This window comes from Bufo gargarizans, chromosome 8, assembly GCF_014858855.1.
Source record: "Bufo gargarizans isolate SCDJY-AF-19 chromosome 8, ASM1485885v1, whole genome shotgun sequence".
Lineage (NCBI taxonomy): Eukaryota > Metazoa > Chordata > Amphibia > Anura > Bufonidae > Bufo > Bufo gargarizans.
The window spans coordinates 175,692,063-175,717,617 of NC_058087.1; the positions used below are offsets into that span (position 1 = coordinate 175,692,063).

General features: G+C 46.9%; 1 protein-coding gene across 2 annotated transcripts; it reads left to right on the forward strand.

The window, feature by feature from the left end:
• The first annotated feature begins 3,447 nt into the window (after positions 1–3,447).
• Positions 3,448–25,555, forward strand: LOC122944745 (major facilitator superfamily domain-containing protein 1-like). Of its 2 annotated transcripts, none has more exons than XM_044303330.1 (13): positions 3,448–3,605; positions 9,730–9,830; positions 11,865–11,989; positions 13,688–13,743; positions 15,799–15,942; positions 16,074–16,232; positions 18,872–18,987; positions 20,441–20,541; positions 21,014–21,125; positions 21,207–21,344; positions 21,918–22,057; positions 23,261–23,372; positions 24,121–25,555. In XM_044303330.1, exons 1-13 carry the CDS (start codon positions 3,584–3,586, stop codon positions 24,238–24,240), a joined length of 1,446 nt encoding a protein of 481 aa, XP_044159265.1. In that variant the 5' UTR covers positions 3,448–3,583; the 3' UTR covers positions 24,241–25,555. The 2 variants fall into 2 exon arrangements, with proteins under 2 accessions (XP_044159265.1, XP_044159266.1); XM_044303331.1 differs by having other exon boundaries at positions 3,537–3,671.

A 25,555-nucleotide genomic window follows, 5' to 3' on the forward strand; every position in this document is an offset into this window, starting at 1 on the left:
CCTGATGCATCCTGAACGGATTTCACTTCATTCAGAATGCATTAGGATAAAACAGATCAGGATTCTTCCGGCATAGAGCCCCGACGACGGAACTCTATGCCGGAAAAGAACAACGCAAGTGTGAAAGGACCTTAACATGTATAGCTTGGAAGAAAGAAGAGACAGAGGGGATATGATAGAAACTGCTAAATACATGAAGGGAATCAACTCGGTAAAAGAGGAGAGAATATTTAAAAGAAGAAAAACTGCTGCAAGAGGACATAGTTTTAAATTAGAGGGGCAAAGGTTTAAAAGTAATATCAGGAAGTATTACTTTACTGAGAGAGTAGTGGATGCATGGAATAGCCTTCCTGCAGAAGTGGTAGCGGCAAATACAGTGAAGGAGTTTAAGCATGCATGGGATAGGCATAAGGCCATCCTTCATATAAGATAGGGCCGGGGCTACTCATAGTATTCAGTATATTAGGCAGACTAGATGGGCCAAATGGTTCTTATCTGCCGACACATTCTATGCTTCTATACGGTCTGCAAAAAAAAAACAGAACGGACACAGAAAGAAAATACGTTTGTGTGAATGAGCCCTTAGTGATGACTGAAATCTACATCAGCACAGATTTCATTTAAGGCTACTTTCACGTTTTTATTTATTTATTTTTCATGGTAATGCAAACGGATCCGTTCTGAACGGATCCAAGCGTTTACATTATAGGTGCAGATACCAGACGGATCCGCACCTAACGCAGGTGTGAAAGTAGCCTTAGGCGCACGGACTCCCGGAGTATTAGGGCTCGTTCACACGACCATGTGTATTTTGTGGTCCGCAAAAAACAGATCTGCAAAAAATACGGATAACGTCCGTGTGCATTACGTATTTTGCGGAAAGGAACAACCGGCCTCTAATAGAACAGTCCTATCCTTGTCCGTAATGCGGACAAAAAATAGGACATGTTAATTTTTTTTGCGGAACGGAAACACGGACATACGGAAACGGAATCAATTTTGCTTCCGTGTCCAATCCGTTATTTTTTCTGATAGGATGCGGACCCATTCATTTCAATGGGTCCGCAAAAAACGCGGACAGCACACCATGTGCTGTCCGCATCAGTATGTCCGTTCCGTTGCTCCGCAAAAAAAAATAGTGCATGTCCTATTTTTTTCTAGTTTGCGGACAAGGATAGGCATTATTACAATGGATCCGCAAAGGCTACATGCACACGATCATATGTGTTTTACGGTCCGCAAATTGCGGATCCGCAAAAAAAATGGATGACGTTCCGTATGGCATCCGTTTTTTTGGGCGGATTCGTTTTTTTTGCGGACCCATTAAAATGAAGGGTCTGCATCCTATCCGCATAAAAACCGGATCGGACACGGAAACAAAATACGGTCGTGTGCATGAGGCCTAACTTCCATCTTTTTTGCGGACCCATTGAAGTGAATGCTTCAGCATACGGTATGCAAAAAAAACGGAACAGACACGGAAAGAAAATACGTTCATGTGCATGAGCCCTAAGGCCCTGGTCACACAACCATATTTACGGGCTGCATTCGATCCACATTTTTTGCGGATCCTTCCTTTCAATGGGACCACAGAAGAAGCAGACAGCACACTGGTTGCTGTCCGCATCCGTATCTCCGTTGCGCGGCACCTGAAAAAAAGACAGAACATGTCCTATTCCTGTCCGTTTTGCAGACAAGAAAGGCATTGTTACAATGGGTCTGCAAAAAAAAATACAAATGCAATTTGCGCACCACATACGAATACAGTTGTGTGAATGCCCCCTTAGTCACACTTCTGTGATAAAATCTGCGATAAGTTGGTCAGTGATAGATCCATGAAGATTTCCGTGTAGGGACTGCGTTTGGTCAGTCTGTCCGTTTATTTCTCCATGTGTCATCCGTGCTCCACAGACACTGCACAGCAGAAAATACATTTTCAAAGCATCTCCAATAAATGGTCCGCGAAACAATGGACGAAACACACAATACACACGTATTTTTCACGGACCCATAGATTATAATGGGCGTGATGGATCCGTAAACACAGACAAAAAAAGGGCACACAATCCGTATCACTCATGTGAAAGACGCCTTAGGGCTCATGCACACGACCGTATGTATTTTGCAGTCCGCAAAAAATGGATCACAAAAAAAATACGGATGACATCCGTGTGCATTCCGTATTTTGTGGAACGGAACAGCTGGCCCCTAATAGAACAGTGTTCTCCTTGTCCGTAATGCAGATAATTATAGGACATGTTCTATTTTTTTGCGGAACGGAAATACGGACATTTGGAAACGGAATGCACACAGAGTACTTTCAGGTTTTTTTTTGTGGACCCATTGAAATGAATGGTCCTGTGTACAGTCCGCAAAAAAACTGGAACGGACACGGAAAGAAAATACGTTCGTGGGCATGAGCCCCTGCAGTACCAGATGCAGCCTATGGACAAAAGTGGCGCTAAAAGTCTCACCAAACGGGGAGAAAGATCAGACCTAGTTCTAATTTCAAGCGTACCGCGACAGCAAGGTGTAGAAAAGCCGTGCGACACAAAAGGCTATGGCTAAGGCTAGATCTACACTATGACATTTTTTATAATGGTAGTCTACAGTGTCGCACTGCAACATGCAAAATGCTGCGATGCGACAGTCGCAAAAAATCCATTCGAGATGGATTTTTCTGCGACTGTCGCATGTTGAAATGCGACACCGTAGACTACCATTATAAAAATTGTCGCGCGACATCGGTGCGTCAAATGTTGCAGTGTAGTTGTGCCCTATGTGTCGCGCAACAAATGCCGTCAGCATAGACCTAGCCTAAGGCTAGGTCTACACGACGACATTTGTCGCGCGACAGGGCGCAACAGTTGTCGCGCGACATTTTGTTGCACCAATGTCGCGCGACAATTTTTATAATGGCAGTCTATGGTGTCGCACTGCAACATGCGACATGCTGCGACTGCGACGCGACAGTCACAGAAAATCCATTCAAGATGGATTTTTCTGCGACTGTCGCGTCGCAGTCGCAGCATGTCGCATGTCGCAGTGCGACACCATAGACTGTCATTATAAAAATTGTCGCGCGACATTAGTGCAACAAAATGTCACGCGACAAATGTCGTTGTGTAGACCTAGCCTAAATGGTGACAAGAAAATCGCGCAACGTTCGATAAAAAGCATTTCAATGCAACATGCCGCTTGGACGGATTTGAGCAGCATGTAGCGTGTCCCAGAGCGACAGTGCGACACCACTGAAATGTCATGACATGAAATGTCGCCTTCTTTTCGGTCGCAGCCCTAACCTAACCTAGTTGTCGCGCCGCACCGTGTTCTCGCGCGCCCCCGTGCGGCCGTCCAGTGCGCAGCAAGCGCCGCCAATCTTTGTTTACGCAGAACAACGCCTGGAGTGGGCGTGGTCAGCGACCTGTCCATCAAAGCGCAGGCGGGGCGGGGCTAGCGGCTGGCCCAGGCGTCGGTCTTTGTGCTGTGTGCGCCCGGTGCGGGTGTCCGGAGGAGCTGCTCTCGTTTTGCTATAATTTTTTTTATTTTTTTGTGTGTGTTTACAGGGTGCAGAGCGAAAGACATGGCGGTCCCGGCAGAGAAAGGTCAGTGCCGCAAACTTTGTGTGGTAGCGCCCTGTCATGTGACTGCCCGGGAGGTCATGTGACCAGGTGAGACTCCAGGCATCTGGGGAACCTGATTCATATAATAATATATCAATTTTGGGGCACATTTGCAGGGCGAGTGCCTGGATAGGGATACCCCCCACAAGCCTGTACATGTCCGCATGGGATGTGCACTAGGTAGACCAGCGTAGAAAAGAGCCCCTTTAAGTAGTACGCAAAACCTGACGGACCCTCCTAGTCGGTGGGCGCCAATTGTGCGCGTCGTGCAATGTAAGGGATCTGCAGATGTGATTTGAACAAAGTCTAAGGCTACTTTCACACTTGCGTTGTTGGGTTCCGGCAGGCAGTTCCGGTCGCCCGAAATCCGTACGCAAACGGACAGCATTTGTAGCTGGATGCGGATGCGGATCTGTCTCACAAATGCATTGCAATGCTGGATCCGTCTCTCTGGTGTCATCCAGAAAAACGGATCCAGTATTTATTTATTTTTTACACATTTTTAAAGCCCATGCGCAGACCGGAAAGCCGGATCTGTTTTTCCGGAACACTTGGTGCCGAATCTGGCATTAATGCATTTCAATGGAAAATAATGCCGGCATTCCGGCAAGTGTTCCGGAATTTTGGACGGAGAAAATACCGTAAGAGAGACTGAACGGATTGCTCTCCATTCAGAATGCATTAGGATAAACCGGATCCGTTTTTTTACGGTATTGAGCCCCGAGGACGCAACTCAATACCAGAAAACTTGAACGCTAGTGTGAACGTACCCTAAAATGGCCACATGCGTTAGATAGCTGCCCGAACGCCTATCTCTTCCATACACATGCATGCTTGGTTCAGCTGAGCATGCATGTGTCCTGAAGGGAAATCCCTCTGCCTTGTCCTGATCTCCCCCTGTGTATGCTGTGGGAGGTGGGGGTGTTGTCATGGGCGGCCGGGCCGGCTGAAATGGACTGACCGAACGTGTATGTCCAGCTTAATTCACATGTGACTGAGCTGTAGTAGGTGACATTTTAGTTCTGCCACTGCAGCGCTTCCTCGGGGTCTCGCCGCGGAGGTGAGTGAGTAATTCTGGAGTCCGGCTCGCCCCTTCCCCCTCCCGGTGCATCCTGTCTGCTGTCTCAGCATCTGTGGGTAACCTCACCGGGTCACAGGACGCAGCGTCCGCCCTGACTTCTCAGTTCTGCATCGTCAGATGGAGTTGTCACCTTTATTCTAGACAGCACAGCAGACAGAAGTGGGACAAGGGGTGATAGGTGCACGCCCCCCTGTACTGAAGTGACCCCCCCCCCCCCCCTTAAAGTGAATAACGCACTTTGTGGAAGACATTGTCTAACCTGATAAAATACACAGAACCTGATTTCCTAGCTGGTTCCCTCTGCTCCATTTTCTAGATCATTAGACTTTCTGGATTATCAGATTCTGGATTAAAGGGGTTTTCCAGGAGTTCACTATTGATGGCCCATGCTTAGGATAGGTCATCAATATCAGATAAATGGTGGTCTCCCAGCGCCCCAAGTGCTGCAGCCTCTTCCAAACTTACGGTACCAAGCACAGCGCCATCCATTGTATAGTGGCCGTGCTTGGTATTGCAGATCAGCTCCATTCACTTCAATTGGACTGAGCTGCACCTAGCCACTTCAGCCCCGCTAGCTGAAACCCCCTTCATGACCAGAGCACTTTTTACACTTCGGCACTACACTCCTTTCACCGTTTATCGCTCGGTCATGCAACTTACCACCCAAATGAATTTTACCTCCTTTTCTTCTCACTAATGGAGCTTTCATTTGGTGGTATTTTATTGCTGCTGACATTTTTACTTTTTTTGTTATTAATCAAAATGTAACGATTTTTTTGCAAAAAAATGACATTTTTCACTTTCAGCTGTAAAATTTTGCAAAAAAAACGACATCCATATATAAATTTTTCGCTAAATTTATAGTTCTACATGTCTTTGATAAAAAAAAAAATGTTTGGGCAAAAAAAAATGGTTTGGGTAAAAGTTATAGCGTTTACAAACTATGGTACAAAAATGTGAATTTCCGCTTTTTGAAGCAGCTCTGACTTTCTGAGCACCTGTCATGATTCCTGAGGTTCTACAATGCCCAGACAGTAGAAAAACCCCACAAATGACCCCATTTCGGAAAGTAGACACCCTAAGGTATTCGCTGATGGGCATAGTGAGTTCATAGAACTTTTTATTTTTTGTCACAAGTTAGCGGAAAATGATGATGATTTTTTATTTTTATTTTTTTCTTACAAAGTCTCATATTCCACTAACTTGCGACAAAAAATAAAAAATTCTAGGAACTCGCCATGCCCCTCACGGAATACCTTGGGGTGTCTTCTTTCCAAAATGGGGTCACTTGTGGCGTAGTTATACTGCCCTGGCAATTTAGGGGCCAAAATATGTGAGAAGTACTTTGCAATCAAAATGTGTAAAAAATGACCTGCGAAATCCGAAAGCCACCTAGGCTGCAAAAAAGTGTCACACATCTGGTATCGCCGTACTCAGGAGAAGTTGGGGAATGTGTTTTGGGGTGTCATTTTACATATACCCATGCTGGGTGAGAGAAATATCTTGGCAAAAGACAACTTTTCCCATTTTTTTATACAAAGTTGGCATTTGACCAAGATATTTTTCTCACCCAGCATGGGTATATGTAAAATGACACCCCAAAACACATTCCCCAACTTCTCCTGAGTACGGCGATACCAGATGTGTGACACTTTTTTGCAGCCAAGGTGGGCAAAGGGGCACATATTCCAAAGTGCACCTTTCGGATTTCACCGGTCATTTTTTACACATTTTGATTGCAAAGTACTTCTCACATATTTTGGCCCCTAAATTGCCAGGGCAGTATAACTACGCCACAAGTGACCCCATTTTGGAAAGAAGACACCCCAAGGTATTCCGTAAGGGGCATGGCGAGTTCCTAGAATTTTTTATTTTTTGTCGCAAGTTAGTGGAATATGAGACTTTGTAAGGAAAAAAGAAAAAAAAAGAAAAATCATCATTTTCCGCTAACTTGTGACAAAAAATAAAAGATTCTAGGAACTCGCCGTGCCCCTCACGGAATACCTTGGGGTGTCTTCTTTCCAAAATGGGGTCACTTGTGGCGTAGTTATACTGCCCTGGCAATTTAGGGGCCCAAATGTGTGAGAAGTACTTTGCAATCAAAATGTGTAAAAAATGGCCTGTGAAATCCGAAAGGTGCACTTTGGAATATGTGCCCCTTTGCCCACCTTGGCTGCAAAAAAGTGTCACACATCTGGTATCGCCGTACTCAGGAGAAGTTGGGGAATGTGTTTTGGGGTGTCATTTTACATATAACCATGCTGGGTGAGAGAAATATCTTGGCAAAAGACAACTTTTCCCATTTTTTTTATACAAAGTTGGCATTTGACCAAGATATTTTTCTCACCCAGCATGGGTATATGTAAAATGACACCCCAAAACACATTCCCCAACTTCTCCTGAGTACGGCGATACCAGATGTGTGACACCTTTTTGCAGCCTAGATGCGCAAAGGTGCCCAAATTCCTTTTAGGAGGGCATTTTTAGACATTTGGATCCCAGACTTCTTCTCACACTTTCGGGCCCCTAAAAAGCCAGGGCAGTATAAATACCCCACATGTGACCCCACTTTGGAAAGAAGACACCCCAAGGTATTTAATGAGGGGCCTGGCGAGTTCATAGAAATTATTTTTTTTTTGCATAAGTTAGCGAAATTGATTTTTTTTGTTTTTTTCTCACAAAGTCTCCATTTCCGCTAACTTAGGACAAAAATGTCAATCTTTCATGGACTCAATATGCCCCTCACGGAATACCTTGGGGTGTCTTCTTTCCGAAATGGGGTCACATGTGGGGTATTTATACTGCCCTGGCTTTTTAGGGGCCCTAAAGCGTGAGAAGAAGTCTGGAATATAAATGTCTAAAAATGTTTACGCATTTGGATTCCGTGAGGGGTATGGTGAGTTCATGTGAGATTTTATTTTTTGACACAAGTTAGTGGAATATGAGACTTAGTAAGAAAAAACAAAAACAAATAAAAAATTTCCGCTAACTTGGGCCAAAAAAATGTCTGAATGGAGCCTTACAGGGGGGGGGGGTGATCAATGACAGGGGGGTGATCACCCATATACACTCCCTGATCACCCCCTGTCATTGATCACCCCCCTGGTAAGGCTCCATTCAGACGTCCGTATGATTTTTACGGATCCATGGATCGGATCCGCAAAACACATGCGGACGTCTGAATGGAGCCTTACAGGGGGGTGATCAATGACAGGGGGTGATCAGGGAGTGTATATGGGTGATCACCCCTCTGTCATTGATCACCCCCTGTAAGGCTCCATTCAGACGTCCGCATGATTTTTACGGATCCATGGATACATGGATCGGATCCGCAAAACACATGCGGATGTCTGAATGGAGCCTTACAGGGGGTGATCAATGACAGGGGGTGATCAGGGAGTGTATATGGGTGATCACCCCTCTGTCATTGATCACCCCCCTGTAAGGCTCCATTCAGACGTCCGCATGATTTTTACGGATCCATGGATACAAAACACATGCGGACGTCTGAATGGAGCCCTACGGGGGGGTGATCAATGACAGGGGGATGATCAGGGAGTGTATATGGGTGATCACCCGCCTGTCATTGATCACCCCCCTGTAAGGCTCCATTCAGACGTCCGCATGTGTTTTGCGGATCCGATCCATGTATCCATGGATCCGTAAAAATCATACGGACGTCTGAATGGAGCCTTACAGGGGGGTGATCAATGACAGGGGGTGATCAGGGAATCTATATGGGTGATCACCCGCCTGTCATTGATCACCCCCCTGTAAGGCTCCATTCAGACGTCCGCATGTGTTTTGCGGATCCGATCCATGTATCCGTGGATCCGTAAAAATCATACGGAGGTCTGAACAGAGCCTGACAGGGGGGTGATCAATGACAGGGGGGTGATCAATGACAGGGGGGTGATCAGGGAGTTTATATGGGGTGATCAGGGGTTCATAAAGGGTTAATAAGTGACGGGGGGGGGGGGTGTAGTGTAGTGTAGTGTTTGGTGCGACTTTACTGACCTACCTGTGTCCTCTGGTGGTCGATCCTAACAAAAGGGACCACCAGAGGACCAGGTAGGAGGTATATTAGACGCTGTTATCAAAACAGCGTCTAATATACCTGTTGGGTTAAAAAATTCGGATCTCCAGCCTGCCAGCGAGCGATCGCCGCTGGCATGCTGGAGATCCACTCGCTTACCTTCCGTTCCTGTGAGCGCGCGCGCCTGTGTGCGCGCGTTCACAGGAAATCTCGGCTCTCGTGGGAGGACGCGTATATGCGTCCACCCAGAAGAGCAGGGCCGCTGGCAGGACGCAATCCTGTGTACGGCGGTCCTGTAGTGGCTAGGTCATGTGACCGATGATCATGATGTCATATTGGCCGCGGCGCTGCTGCCTCTTCAGAAAGCTGATCGGCGGGTGTGCTGGGAGTCAAAGGGCAGTTCTTACTTTACTTAGGCTTTCCTATATCTTCCCATATAAGATCCTGCTTGTTTTGAGAGCTGTGGACTTTGGAAGGGCAGCCGACGCCGGTCTAAAATCTAAACGCTGCTTGGATTTAACAGGTCCCCTCAAAATGGTTGCCTAGCAACCTGTCACTTCCTTCCCTGGTGACCACCAGTTCCCTGCATGCCTATATATGAGTGGACTAGTCCTCAGAATTTATTCTGGCCTGATATGTACTACTTTCCACTACTACTCCCATCAGTCACACTTAAGTACAGGATATGTTTCTGAAGGTTCTTAACAATAGTAAATGAAGCCGAGATCATCTTTACATTATTGGTGTCCCTTAAGAATGTCTGTCTGTCTGTCTATCCATCTATCTCATGTGTCTATCTATCTTTTATCTCATATCTATGTAATCTATCCAGCTATCTGTATTTCTGTCCATCCTACCTAATATAGCTTCTATCTATCTCGTATCTATCTATCTCGTATCTATCTCGTATCTATCTATCTCGTATCTATCTCGTATCTATCTGCCAAGTCCTGTATATTCTGACTGTTTCTCCCCGTTTTCTCTCACAGCCTCTTACCGATTCGTGGTTCTGTTCTTCAACTGTCTGCTTACATTCGGTTCCTATTTCTGCTTTGATATTCCCAGCGTGCTGCAGGACCAGTTCCAGGGGGTAAGTGCAGGGACCTGTCCTCTCTCCTGACATGTCTCCCCCATGTAATAACAATTCTGGAGCATTTTTTTTATTTATATTTTTTTAGAACTTTGCATTGTTCCGTTCCTTTTTTATTCCTCCTGGAAATGCAGGAATAAATTGTTCCTGCTCCAAGAGGCTCCGTTCTCCCACCTTTGTTGCCTCCCTCCAAGTCCTGATTGACAGGGCCAGGCAGCGCTTGCATCTGTCTGCCAGCTCTATGCTCTGATGAAATCTTGCGTCGTTCAGCATTCGGCGCAGGGGCGGTGAGGGAAAGGCGCTCGGAGGCTGCCAGCTTCCTCGCCGCGCCTTCGCCGTTCTCCTAAAGAACAGACTTTTAGAATATGCTAATGAAGCCTGTAGGTGCTATGAGGGCGTTGCTGCAGCACCTAGAGCAGGCATCCTTAAACTGCGGCCCTCCAGCTGTTGCAAAACTACAACTCCCAGCATGCCCGAACAGCCTACAGGTATCAGCCTACAGCAGGGCATTGTGGGAGTTGTAGTTTTACAACAGCTGGAGGGCCGCAGTTTGAGGATGCCTGACCTAGAGGCTCGGTCAACTCACCTTTTGGCACGTCCACTTGATTGACGTCCTTCTCTGCATCGTCCTCATAATCCCGCGAATACTAAACGGAACGGTGCAGGCGCAGTGATTGAAGGACGCTCGCTGCTGCCAGCTTCCTCACTGCGCCGATTACGTCACAGACCTGCCTTGCAGCAGCCGAGTGTCTTTTACTCACTGCGCTGGATGTTCGCAGGTGCGGAATTATGAGGACGATGCAGAGAAGGACGTCAATCAAGTGGACGTGGGCGTGCCAAAAGGTGAGTAGACCGAGCCTCTAGGTGCTGCAGCAGCGCCCTCATAGCACCTAGAGGCTTCATTAGCATATTTTAAAAGTCTGTTTTTTAAGAGAACTGCGGCAGCAGGGAGTTATAAAGCGTACTGTTATGTACTGCTGATATTAGCACATCGCTAACGTCCGTCAGCTGCATAACGATTTTTCCCATGACAGAAACCCTTTAAGGCCTCTGTCACACGGGCGTCATGTTTTTAGCCCGGATAAAATGCGGGTGCGTTGCAGGAAAATGCACAATTTTTCCGCGCGAGTGCAAAATATTGTAATGCGTTTTGCACGTGCGTGAGAAAAATTGGAATGTTTGGTACCCGAACTTCTTCACAGAAGTTCGGGTTTGGATTCGGTGTTGTGTAGACTGTATTATTTCCCCTTATAACATGGTTATAAGGGAAAATAATAGCATTCTGACTACAGAATGCATAGTACAATAGGGCTGGAGGGGTTAAAAAAATAAATAAATAATAATTTAACTCGCCTTAATCCACTTGATCGCGCAGCCGTCTTCTCTTCTGTCTTCATCTTTGCTGTGCACAGGAATAGGACCTGTGGTGATGTCACTGCACTAGTCACATGGTCCGTCACATGATCTTTTACCATGGTGATGGATCATGTGATGAGTGCAGTGACGTCACCACAGGTCCTGTTACTGCACACAGCAAAGATGAAGACAGAAGAGATGCCGGCTGCGCGATCAAGTGGATTAAGGCGAGTTAAATTATTATTCTTTTTTTTGTAACCCCTCCAGCCCTATTGTACTATGCATTCTGTATTCAGAATGCTATTATTTTCCCTTCTAACCATGTTATAAGGGAAAATAATAATGATCGGGTCCCCATCCCGATCGTCTCCTACCAACCGTGCCTGAAAATCGCACCGCATCTGCACTTTCTTGCGATTTTCACGCACCCCGATTCACTTCTATGGGGCCTGCGTTGCGTGGAAAACTCGCAAAGAGGAACATGCTGCGATTGTCACGCAACGCACAAGTGATGCGTGAAAATCACCGCTCATGTGCACAGCCCCATAGAAATGAATGGGTCGGGATTCAGTGCGGGTGCAATGCGTTCACCTCACACATTGCACCCGCGCGGAAATCTCGCCCGTGTTAAAGGGCCCTAAGAGTAATGTTTTTTTTGTTTTCTTTTTGACTTAACAGAACCTGACATGTTCAAACGGGAGTCACCCCAACAGCACCCAGGGTAACAGTAGTGATGGCTGCGTGGCGGGGCTTGGAATGACCCCAGAGCAGTATAACCTGTTATATGCCATCTACGCCTGGACGTAAGTATGAATAGCGTGAGAATAGTCAGCCAGGAGGCCAGAGACGGACGGTTGGTTCGCAGAAATTAGGTTTAGGGAATGCCAGAAAGCAGCCTGGTGGCTCAGTGGTTAGCACTGGGGCCTTGCAGCGCTGGGGTCCGAATCCCACCAAGGACAACATCTGCATGGAGTTTGTATGATCTGCGTGGGTTTCCTCCGAATTCTCCCGTTTCCTTCCAGACTCCGAAGACATAACTGATAGGGACCTTAGATTGTGAGCCCCATTGGGGGCAGCAAGTGATGCTGCGGAATATGTGAGCACTCTATAGGTGGTTTAAACTATAAAACGCCCCCCAGTGCCCGGGTCCTTCATATAGATTATACTTACCCGCTCCCCGGAACTCGCGTTGCTCCATATCCCCACATGCCCATTGCTGCATCTCCACGTATCTCAGGTGAAAACATCCAGCGACGCGTGGAGCAGCCAATAGCAGGCCGCGACGGGGACGAGCCTGCGGATTTAGATTGTAGCTCACCCGCCTGGGATCTGTGCTTTGTTAGGGCCAGGGGTCCACGGTGATTGCGTGCGTACCTGGGAAAACGTCCTGCAGTATGGCATGTCATGTATGCCTGCGGGTGTGCATGTATATGTGATGTGACGTGTCCAGCTGTGTTGGATTTTTCACGTAAAACCAATTCGCTCCCCTCGCCACTATGGCGGGTAATGGATCACACGCAGATTTGTGCTTCAGCGCCTCTCATGTGATGATCGCCTAAGGCTACTTTTTACACTAGCGTCAATACCGGAAAAAAAAAGCTTCCATTTCGTAACTGAACAGAATGAAATGCTCCAAATGCATTCCTTTTCGTTTAGTTGCGTTCTCATACCGGAGAGCAAACCACAGCCTGCTGCGGTTTTCTTTCTGTCATGGGATGCGGAGCAAGACGGATCCGTCATGACCCACAATGCAAGTCAATGAGGACGGACCCGTTTTCTCTGACACAATAGAAAACGGATCCGTCCCCCATTGACTTTCAATTGAGTTCATGACGGATCCGTTTTGGCTATGTTACAGATAATACAAGCGGATCCGTTGATAACGGATGCAGGCGGTTGTATTATCAGTAACGGAAGCGTTTTTGCTAAACCCTGCCGGATCCAGCAAGAACGCTAGAGTGAAAGTAGCCTAAGAGAAAAAGAAAACGTGCAGCAGGTCAAGTGGAAGGAAGTAATAAAAGCCTGCAGGATCAGACTACACGCAGGGTCTGTTTGTAGTCTGTTGCCATGGAGACCTATAGTTCTGCATAGGAGTTGCATGCATAAACAGTTTTCGTTTAATTAATACTATAAGGGTCCATTCACACATCCGCAATTTTGCGGAACGGCATTGCTGACCCATTCATTTCTACATCGTGCTGCCTGGACACAGAATTGCGGACCTGCACTTCCGGGTCCGCAATTCCGTTCCCGAAAAAAAAATAGAACATGTCCTATTCTTTTCTGAAATTGCGGAGAAGAATAGGCATATTATGTTAGTGCCGGCAATGTGCAGTCCGCAAAATGTGGAACGCAGATTGCTGCTGTCCGTGTTTTTTGGATCCGCAAAACACGTTGCGGACGTGGGAATGGCCCCTAAGTTGCAGAGATCTAAATAGCTGCAAGAAAAAAAAGATTTTTCTGTTCATGTCTAAGGCCCTTTTTCTGGTTTTCTCCCGCAGGAATGCCGTGGTGGTGATCATGGCCGGGTTTCTCATCGACAAGCTGGGGAACAGATGTGAGTGAAGGGTCATGTGCTGAAATGTAGATGAATGTAAAACTTCACCGCAGCACCAGGGCGACTCCTGGTCTGGCTGTAGACTGCTAATGCATGCTGGGAGTTGTAGTGTCACAACAGCTGGTGAGCCACAGGTTGGCAAGCGCTACTATAGAGCATCTCTTACTTTGTCAGACCCATCCCAGATACACCCCATTATTGATACATGCTTTCTGGTGTCCTTAAAGGGGTTGTCCAAGATATTGATCCTCAGGATAGGCCATCGATATCAGATCTGAGGGGGTCCGACACCCTGCACCCCCTGCCGATCAGCTGTTTGTTTGTAGAACTATACAGCCCTTTCCTTTGTGTAGTGGATGGAGCTGGTAACTGCAGAGCATCTTCAACGGGATAGGCCATCCATATCAAAATCCCGGAACAACCCTTTAAGGGTATGTATACTTTTGCAGCTCCAATGCAGTTAAAATAAAATTGATAAAACTTTACAAAGAATCTTCATTAAAAGAGCATCTGTCAGCAGTTTTGTACCTATGACACTGGCTGACCTGTTACATGTGCACTTGGCAGCTGAAGGCGTCTGTGTTGGTCCCATGTACATATGTGTCCGCATTGCTGAGAAAAATGATGTTTTATTATATGCAAATGAGCCGCTAGGAGCAACGGGGGTGTTGCCGTTGCTCCTAGATTCTCAGCTGTCTGCAACTGCCACACCCACTGCACTTTGAGTGATAGGGCCAGGTGTGATGACATTTACACTGCCTGTCAATCAAAGTGCAGAGAGAGCTGAGCCTCTAGGTGTAATGGTAACGCCCCCGTTGCTCCAGAGGCTCATTTGCATATATTAAAACATAATTTTTCTCAGCAATGAGGGCACATATGAACATGGGACCAACACAGATGCCTTCAGCTGCCAAGCACATGTAACAGGTCAGCCAGTGTCATAGGGACAAAACTGCTGACAGATGCCCTTTAAAACACTGGTAGATCGGACCCAATCTCCATTCATTGCAGTTCTGATGCCAGCACAGATTTGTTTGCACCATATAATTCAATTCATTTATGCCATAAAATTGGTCTATACTCATTGGTGAATTGGCTTTGTTGCTTTGGTTGGCGGTTTGTGCCATTTAGGGTAAAAGTTTAGAAGGTGTCCTCATTTATCGTAAAAGGGGTTATCTGAAGACAGACCTTTTATGGCTATCCGTGTCCTCAGCCTGGGGGTCCACCCGCCGTAGCTGCTGGTTTTGGCTAAAGAAAAACCTGGCAAAAAAACGTTTTGGAAGAATCTCGCTTTCTAGGTCAAACCTAGAAGAAGATGAAATAGAGAGAGGTTTGAGCCGTTTTTAGCAGTTAGGAACAAAGCCAAAAGAGGGCGCTAATGAGAAGTCATTATTTCCATAAGAGTTTAATCCAAAAAAAAACAAACCCTATGTAGTCTGATCATACAGTGTGTCACCATGGAGACACATAAATGTGCAAAGGGACTGTGTACACAAAACGATTGGAAATTTTGAATCAAGACTCTTTGGAAAGTAGTTTTTTTGGGCTGCATTGGATCATTTGGCTGCAAAAGAATACGTGACTATGCATCGGTCTGCATAGGAGCTGCATACATAAAAGGTAGGGTTTTATTTTTATTTTTTTATTTAAGACTTTTGTAGTTTCAGTCCCCATCCTATCTGCATTTTTTGGGGCCACAAAAGAAGCGGACAGCACACTCAAGTCTGTTCCGCGGCCCTACAAAAAAAATAGAAGATGCCATATTCTTGTCCGTTTTGTGGACAAGGATAGGGCGTTTTGACAGAAGTAAAAAAAAAAAGTGCGGACCACTAAACACAGCCGTGCACATGATCCCTAAATCAGGGCTCCAAACACGGTCTACTTTTGTGTATTACGTTCCTGTGCGGAGCCATTTGTAAAGTTGCTTTATTATTCAGTCATGTGCCTTATGGCATTAAAATGAAATTTGATTGCAAAAGTCTGCACCCCCTGTACTTGTGGAGTGGTTGGGGGTCATCATCATTCTGTAAATAAGTAACCTGGGGTTTCTTGCAGTCGGCCTGTTCCTGTTTTCCTCCTTGACCGTTGTGGGCTCCTCCATATTCGCCTTGGGATCACATTTTAAAGGAACCCCCTACCTGCTGCCGCTGATGTTAACAGGACGCCTGCTGTTCGGCTCGGGGAACGGATCGCTGACGAGTAAGACGTCTCCTTCTTGTTGGATTGGTTGCTATGGGCAACTCCTCCCGTTTCTTCTCTTGCGCTGGTTTTGATAAATCTCCCACTGTGCGTCCTGTATTTTCTTACCCTCGACCCTTGTGTTCCTCCAGTTGTACAGAATCGGATCACGGCCTTCTGGTTTAAAGGGAAAGAACTGGCTCTGGCGTTCGGGCTGACCCTGTCCTTCTCCAGGTTGGGCAGCGTCCTCAATTTCTTCCTCACCAGGCGGTTCGAAGATCAATTTGGAATCCAGTGGACTCTTTGGGGAGGTGAGAAACCCTGTCAGAGTAAGGGCTCACTCAGACGGCTGTATGCTGTCCGCAAAAATGCGGATCCGTTTTTTGCAGACAGTTCAGCATGTCTGCAAAAAAATGGATTGCTTTCGTTTTTTTTTTTTTTTTTCTGCTGACCTGTAGACTTCAATGGGGCCACGTCCTGATTTTCACTGACAAGTATAGGACCTGTTTTTCTGAGCCGTGGAATGGACGAAAAGGGCCCCACAGAAGTGAATAGGGCAGCATCTAATCCGCACAAAAACGGATCTGCTTTTTTGCGGACAGCATACAGCCGTCTGAATGAGCCCTAAGGGTTAACTAGACAAGGGGATTTGGATGACTATTGATGGATTAAAGAGGTCCTCCGCCTTTATTATTAAAAACCCATTTTTAAATACCCTATTAGTGAATTCTGCTCAGCCAAGAGCGTTCCACCTTGGAGGACCCAGCATGTCCACGCGTTACACGGACAGCCCATTGATTTCAGTAGGCATCTGTGTAACGCTTCCTTTCTCCTGTGGTGGCGCCGCAGGGGAATTGAACACTTGCTGCCAGGTTAAAAGACTGTCAGATGGGGCTTCCCACAGTTGGAAAAAACATAGCTGCTTTCTTCCACACACAGCACCACGCTTGTCCACAGGTTGCATGTGGTATTGCAGCTCAGCCTTCATTTCAGTGGAGCTAAACTGCAATACCAGACACATCCACGAACAGGCGCCGCACTGTTTCTTGAAGAAGGCAGCCATGTTTTTCTAAATCTGGACAACCCCTTTAACGGTCTTCGCACAGTGCTAACGGCAGCCAGGGAGCAGTCGCACATGCCAGTCCCCAGCTCCTCCTGTACCAGTATAAAAAAATCGGGATTCTTCCGTCTTAGAAAGCAGCGGTATATCGCTCGGATGTACAAATGCCATCAATAAAATGGTGGTTCACCTTTAGGCCCCTTTCACACGAGCGTGACGGATTGGCTCCGGATGCGTTCAGTGAAACTCGCACCATTTTGCAAGCAAGTTCAGTCAGCTTTGTCTGCGATTCCGTTCAGTTGTTTGTTTTTTTGCGCGCGTGCAATGAGTTTTGATGCGTTTTTCACGCGCGTGATACAATACGGAAGGTTTACAAACAACATCTCCTAGCAACCATCAGTGAAAAACGCATCGCACCCGCACTTGCTTCCGGATGCAATGCGTTTTTTCACTGAAGCCCCATTCACTTCTATGGGGCCGGGGCTGCGTGAAAAATGCAGAATTTAGAACACGCTGCGTTTTTCACGCAATGCAGAACTGATGCTTATTTATATATTTTTTTTAAATGAATGGGTCAGGATTCAGTGCGGGAGCTTTGCGTTCACGTCGCGCATCGCACCCGCGCAGAAAACTCGCTTGTGTGAAAGGGGCCTTAAAGGGGTTATCCCATCTTAGACAGTGGGGGCATATCGCTAGGATATGCCCCCATTGTCTGTCTGATATCTGCGGGTCCCACCTCTGGGACCCGCACCTACAAGTAGAACGGAGCCGGGGAGAGTTGTGGCTGGAGGACCCCGGGTATCCTGGGATCCGTCCACCACCAGGCGCAGCTCCCTGCCTCTCACGTTGAAGTGAATGGGAGCGCACCGCGCATGCGCGGCCACCGCTCCTATTCATTTCTATGGGGCCGACGGAAATAGCCAAGCCAGCACTCGGCTATTTTCGGCGGCTCCATAGAAACGAATGGAGGGCGACTGCGCATGCACGGTGCGCCCTCCTTAACTTTCTCCGCTCCGTTCTCCTTGTAGGTGCGGCTCCCAGAGGTGGGACCCGCACCTATTAGACAATGGGGGCATATCCTAGCGATATGCCCCCATTGTCTAAGATGGGAATACCCCTTTACGTTTTTTTTTTTCCCTGCACAGCAGTTGTGTCGCTGTCCAGGAGGGGCCCGATCGTTCCCGGGATCGGTGGGGGTCCCAGCAGTGAGATGTGTTCTGATCAGAAAGTGATCTTCTTCACGTTGGGCCATAAGATGGGAGTAACTCTGCCAAATAGAGATCATACACCCCCTCCCCCGCCAAATCATTATCTAGAATCGGTGACAGTTCACCCGTAGCAATATGTGAGTGCAGTTTTGTGACATTACAGATGGGGGCGCTATATATCAGAGCTTGGGTTGCAACATTCTGACCTCTAGTATGTCTCCTCTTTCTTACATAAGTGACAACTTTACATTCGAATCCCTTTTCTTAAAGGGGTTTTCCAGGGGTTCAATATTGATGGCCTATCTTCAGTATGTGATCGCTGGGGGCTCCGACTCCTTGAATCCCTAGGCCAGTGACATCACATTCACTGTTCAGTGACCTATGTGCCACTCAAGTGAATGGACATGGGCTGCATTACCAAGCACGGCCACTGTACCACGTATGGCGCTGTGCTTGGTACGCTGTGAGGAGGCCAACACTGCGACCCTTTCAAACAGCTGATCACCAGGGGTCTGGATGTCACACCCCCACCAGTCCAGAGGATAGACCATCTATATTGAACACCCCTTTAAATTTAAAGGAAGTGTTGGATGTATGATCAGACCTGTAACCTGCGGCCAGAGGATGCATTGGTGGCAGCGGTATGTTATGTACTTTTGGTGCATCTCATGTTTTCTTGTAGGGACCATACTGTGTGTCCTGGGCTTGTTGTCCGCCGTGACGGTCAGTATACTGGATAAACTGGGAATGAAGCAGTTGGGCCTGGAGGGAACAATTCAAGAAGCGTCCAAGAAAGTGGTAAGTGATGGATTACAGGAGGCGCTGGGTTGTAATCATCGGAGGAAACGAATGTAATGCTGCGGGGAGAGTGGGCGGTAGTATTAAGCCTCATGCACACATCCGTGAAACACGGACCGTGTGATACCGGCCTGGATTTCTTCTTAATGCAGGAGCGCACTGCGTCATTGGTTGCCATGACGCCGTGCGCTTCCTGCTGCCGCAGCAGTACAGTAATACACTGGTATAGATCATACCAGTGTATTACTGTACTGTGGCGGCAGGATGAAGCGACGGCGTCATAGCAACCAATGACTCCGTGCGCTCCTGCACTTAGAAGAAATCCAGGCCGGTATCACACGGTCCGTGTTTCACGGACGTGTGCATGAGGCTTCACACAGCGCCCATTGACGTTAAGGCCTCTTTCACACGACCGTTTTGTTTTTTTTTCCCCCCGTTTATGGGCCATTTTTTGCATTCCGTATACCATTCATTTCAATGGTTCAGCAAAAAAAACTGAATGTACTTCGTATGCATTCCGTTTCCGTTTCATTGAAACATAGAACATGTCCTATTGTTGCCCATAAATCACGTTCCGTGGCTCCATTCAAGTCAATGGGTCCGCAAAAAAAAAAAAAAAAATGAACACATACGGAAATGCATCAGTATGTCTTCTGTATCTGTTCCGTTTTTGCGGAACCATCTATTGACCATTTTATGCCCAGTCCCAATTTTTTCTATGTAATTACTGAATGTGCCATACGGAACAACTGATCCGTGAAAAACGGACCGCAAAACACTGAAAAAGCCATACGGTCGTGTGAAAGAGGCCTAATGGGCAAACATGACAGTTGTTCTTTGCATTAGCTCTCTGCTCTGACTAGTAGATGGTGGTCCCAAGTTAGGGACTTGCTGCGATAATGTTGAATTCCTTAAAGGGAATCTAGTCAGAGGTTGTCCTCGTTTTAATCTTTTACGCATTGTAGATGTCTCCGTGGTTTTAATTCTAATTTGTAGATCAAGTCTTTTTTTTTTTTTCCCCCTTCTTGCTCGTTCCAGACATTGATGTTACGTCGCTAGAATATGCCATCAACGTGAGAGGTCCCACCTCTGGGACCTGCTTCTGTCTCCAGAATGGGACCCCGAAAGTGAAGACGGGCATGCCGCTCATGCGTGGCGTGATTTCCATTCATTGCTATGGGAGTTCTGAAAATAGCTGAGTCAGCACGCTCAGCTATTTTCGGAAGTACCATTGTGGCGAATGGAGAGCGCCACCAAAGCTCCATTCACCTCTGGTGGACCGCAGGAAATAGCCGAGCCAGTGCTCAGCCATTTTCGTAACCCCCTAAGAGATAGGAGCTCCTCTAGAGATAGGAGCAGGTGCCACCTCTGACATTGATGGCATATCCAAGCAATGTCTGCAAAGAGCCAACCCCTTTTAATAATCATTTATATTTTTTTTTTTTATTTCTAGCGTGTCCAGGATATTCGCCAATTGACGTTACGTTACTGGCTCTTGGTTCTGACAATCATGTTCTTCTATAATGGAGTATTTCCTTTCGTGGCTGATGCCAGGTAAGTAATGTAGGACAGGCCACCTATGGGGTATGTCAAGGACACCCTTGTAAGGATAGCGGGGGAACTTACATCTAGTATGAGGCCTGTACTGTGTACGGATATTGTTTCTCAGTGCCAGTCAGGAGCAACAAAAGGGCCCTATCTGTATCTCTTCACTCGTTAGGCTTGTTCAGTCCCCTAAGTAGGAAATTCTCTTTACCTGTTGTACTCTTCATCCGATATTGCATAAACCTTTTGTCAGACCACTTATGGCCCCTAAGGAGGTGTGCCATTCCTCAATTATTCCTTTTAGAAGTTTATGAATGAATTGCCAGCAGTCTGCAATAAAGGTCCAGCTGGGGGTTACCAGTTGGGGGTGTGCCCTTGCGCAGTCTAACACTATCCAATCAGTGTCGCGGTGCAGGGACACACCCCTAACAGGATGCAGATCTTGCATACATCTGACTACGGTTCATCTTCTCGTTACCAGTAAATTCATCCAGGACAAGTATGACGGCTATGACCAGCAGACGGCGGCCTATATCGCAGGGGCGGTGTATGACAGTTCCCTGGTGCTGTCTGCGGCTGTAGGAATATTAATTGTAAGTTTTCACCTTTTGTCATTTGGAGATCCCCCTTATACGTCTGTAGGACCTAACCTCTCCTTGTTTTGACTGTCCTAGGACTACGTAGGGATGAGGGGCGTCCTGGCTTTCCTCTGCGCTGTGCTGACGTTGCCAGTGTTTGCCCTGTTGGCCTTTACCTTTGTCCCACCATTAGTGTCCACCTTATGGCTTGGAGTCACCTATTCCTTTGCTGCGGTAAAGTATAATGTTTTTTTTTTCTTTCTCTTAAAGGGACACTAAACCTAGAGACGGTTCATCTACACAAGCGACGCGCAGACAATCTATTGCTTGGTGTTATCACCCATTGCGGGCTCAGTTTAAAGAAGAGCCGTCCCCACTCCTGACATGTCTGTTTTATTAACTACTTGCATCCCCCATGTGATAATTCTGGGGCATCTGTTCTTATGACTCTTGTGCCAAGGAATTAATTACTAGCAGTTTTGTAATGATGGTCCAGATGGGCATTACCAGTTGGGGGTATGTCCCTGCACAGTCTGACACTGGCAGCAGTGATTGGATAGTGTCAGGCTGTGCAGGGACACGCCCTCAGCTGGACCTGCAGTTCATTCATAACTTTCTAGCAGGAATAATAAAGGAATGGCACAACATAGTGATAACAATCCTGGAGCATCTAGTGTTAATACATAGGGATGCAAGTAATTACTAAAAGCCATGTCAGGAGGACGGACGGGTCCTCTTTAAACTGTGTCAGTGACCAGAGGAAGTAGCTAGTAGCTCGTCTTCTACTCATCCCCTTTTCCTCTATAGGCAAGCATGTGGCCATCAATCCCTCTTGTAGTCCCGCAAGCTACTCTGGGAACAGCTATGGGTCTCGCCACCTCAGTGCAGATGATTGGCATCGGGCTTTCTAACCTAATCGTTGGCAGAATTCTTGGTACCAAATCCAGGTATGTGAGAGAAATGCAAAGTGACTGTCTCCATATCTGTGCCCGTGAGGATCCTTTCACAGGACGTCCTGAGGAAGATGATGGGTGCTCTTGACCCCACCATTTAAAGGGAGTCTGTTGTCTCTGACATCACTTTCAAAGTAGGCATACCGCCATGTAGGGTAGGGACCCCCGAAACATAACCGTATCATTCTCTAATCCTAAGAAGTTTTAGTTTTATGAAAATGTTTTTCAATACACCTCCAGGAACATCGCTCAGAGCCTCCCACTCCTTTGACAGTCTAAGGGCTCATGCACACAAATGTATTTTGTTTCCGTCCCGTTTTTTTACTTATAGAATGCAGACCCATTCATCTCAACGGGTCAGCAAAAAATGCGGACAGTACACCATGTGCTGTCCGCATCCGTATGTCCATTTCGTAGCCCTGCAAAAAAGATAGAACATGCCCTGTTCTTGTCTGTTTTGCGGACAAGGAAAGGTTGTTACAATGGATCTGCAAAAAAACGGATGCAACACGAGCCCTAAGACTGCGATCGGCAACCTCCAGCTGTGGTGAAACCATGACTCCCAGCATGCACACTTGGTTGGCTCTTCTCGGAACTCCCTTAGAAGTGAATGGAACATGCTGGGAGTTACCCTGCTTTCACACCTGAGCGTTTTTATGCGCGTTTTTTGTAATGGTAAACGCGCGTTTGTGTGATTGACTGCAGTGTCCTATGGCCACAAACGCGCGTCAAAACGCCCCAAAGAAGCTCAAGAACTTGATTATGCGTCGGGCGTTTTACAGCGCGATCGTACGCGCTGTAAAACGCCCAGGTGAGAACCATTCCCATAGGGAAGCATTGGTTTTCATGTGTTGAGCGTTTTACAGCGCGTTTGAACGCGCTGTAAAACCTCAGGTGTGAACCCAGGGTTATAGTTTCAGAACAGCTGGAGTGCCGTATGTAGCTGATGTAAGATTTAAGAGGGTGTAGCAATGACACAGGAGTAAACCAAATGCACTGAACAGAGTGACCCCCACCACCGAGCATTGAGAACCTTAGGCATCATACACATGACACTAAATATTTTGCGGTCCGCAAAACAGATACCGGTCGTGGTCATGCTGCCATTTTTGCCCCTTCTGTAGAAATGCCCTATCCTTGTACATTGCTGCAACCTAATGTTTTTTTTTTATTATTTTTTACTTTGTTTCTTTGCAGTGAAGCAAAGATCCCGCTATGGCGATGGCAACAAATGATGATTTTCATGCTGGCAAATACCATCGCCTGTATAGTCACTTCCGTGACCTTAAATATAGTGGACAAGAAACAGGTAATTGGGCAGAATCGGGCCAATGTGACATTTTGTGCACAAGGCTGTATTTGGGATCTGCATTACACTGACCCCAAATTACCCAGTGTTGTGCCCGTATTGTGTCTCGGACTTTAGTTAGAGAACTTTCACATATAGTCTTTGAGGGGAGGGGGGGAAATGGCGTACTGCTTCTAAGGGAGCATATAGTACCTCAAAGAGGCATTTAATATCTCCTATATGTCAGAAATCTGGCATCAAAAAGTTGCAAAGTTTGAAAAAACAAACACTTTTTAGGGGTTTAGAGCTCCACTTGCTACTTTTCCAAAAAGTGTGTGTGGGGGGGGGGGGAGAGAGATACCGTATGCAACTCAGCACATTTATTATAATCAACACCAGGAAACTGACGTAGCTTATACCGGAAATCTAAACCAGCTCCCTTTGCTGGTGTAGATTTCCGTGTTGCGTGGCACATCCAACACCAGCGCAAACATAGATTAAAACTGGTGTGCAATATGCTGGCCTTAATAAACGTCTCCGTATGTGCATGAGAAGTAAGCCGTGTCCGGGGCCACCAGAACAGCTGCTAAAGAAAAAGCATTTTCTAATCCAGGCGTGCTCAACCTGTGCCCCTCCAGCTGTTGTAAAACTACAACTCCCACCATGCTCTGCTGTAGGCTGTCCGGGAATGATGGGCGTTGTAGTTTTGCAACAGCTGGAGGGCTGCAGGTTGAGCATGCCTGATAATCGATTTTATTTTTTTCTCCAGGGAGGAACATTAAACAAAATGACTAAGAGACAACCTCAGGCCGAGCGAGAGTCCCGGGACGAGTCTGACCGAACCCCTATCCTTAATGAGGAGGATGAGGATCAGAGGTCTATCAACTAGCAAAGACCTGTTGACTATTGCTTCTAGGTACCCAGGGTATCCATTATGTACCTCTACAACGCACTAGTGATGTGAGTGATATTATAACAGCATCATGGAGATAAGGAAGCAATGGATAACGTCTAATTACTAATCGGGAGCAGGTGACGTTTAAGAAAACTGGGGCTTTATCCCATTACTGATCCCAATCTATTTGGGTGCTTTAGTAGGTAAAAACCACTGGATTTGCTGCTGGGAATCAGGTTCTCACTAGTTTTCATGAATGTCATCTTGGGTTATACAAGGCATTGATAATTTCAGTGCCGAGGGCTAGAACAGACTATGGTGCAATATATGATCTATACATACTGCTCTAATAATGGTTCCTTTGTGGAATACTGTCAACTTGATAAAACAGGATCACAAATTAAGATTTTTTTATAAAGGACTGGAACTGAACCATTTGTTGCCTCCGGCTCGAGAAGGAATTAGGAAAAGCAAAAATCAGAGTTCAATTGGGCCAAAGTATTATGCATGCAGTACCACAGTTCTACCACTAGATGGTAATCTCTCTCTCCTACCATCTGTGCAAAACCAAAGGGAATGTGTCACCTGAGAAGCTACTCCAACACTGACGCAGGGGAAGACGGCTGATGATCGCCGTGTGGCAACGCTGCTGGTGCATGTCCGTAAATGCCATAAGCCCGTTTGCTCTAGTGTGTGTTTGTGACGAACTCTGCAAGCCCCATGCAAGAATTTGTGTTGATAAGCATCCGATTGCTTGGGGTCCCATGGCTCGTGTTTGAAATGAGTGGTGTTCGCACACGTGACCGCAGCTCCATTCAAACAGGGGACATGGGACCCCCCCCCCCATTCTTGTGTAACAGAAGGAGGTCCCAACAGGATGCATTCACATGTCAGATGATCCAGCTTAGACGCCGGCCAAACAGAAATCGCTGCATGCAGTGGTATTTGTCAAGCCGAATCGCCACCGGACCTCATTAGAGTCAATGGGCAGCTGGTGCCGAACAAGGGAGTCCGCCAATGCCGGTGAATTCTAGTAGGCTGTCCGCCGCCGGAACGTTCACCGGAGATGTGAACGTGGCTTTACGTATAATTGTCTTAAATGCTTTCCACAGTTCAGTGGGGTCGAGGAGCCTGTCCCTAGCTACCAGTCCTGGCCTAAGGGTGCAGACACTGACAGAAGGTGGTAGGCCCCTTTCACACAAGCGAGTTTTCCGTGCGGGAATGCATAGCACCCGCACTGAATCCTGACCCATTTAATTCAATGGGTCTGTGTACATGAGCGCAAGAAAGTGCAGATGCGATGTGTTTT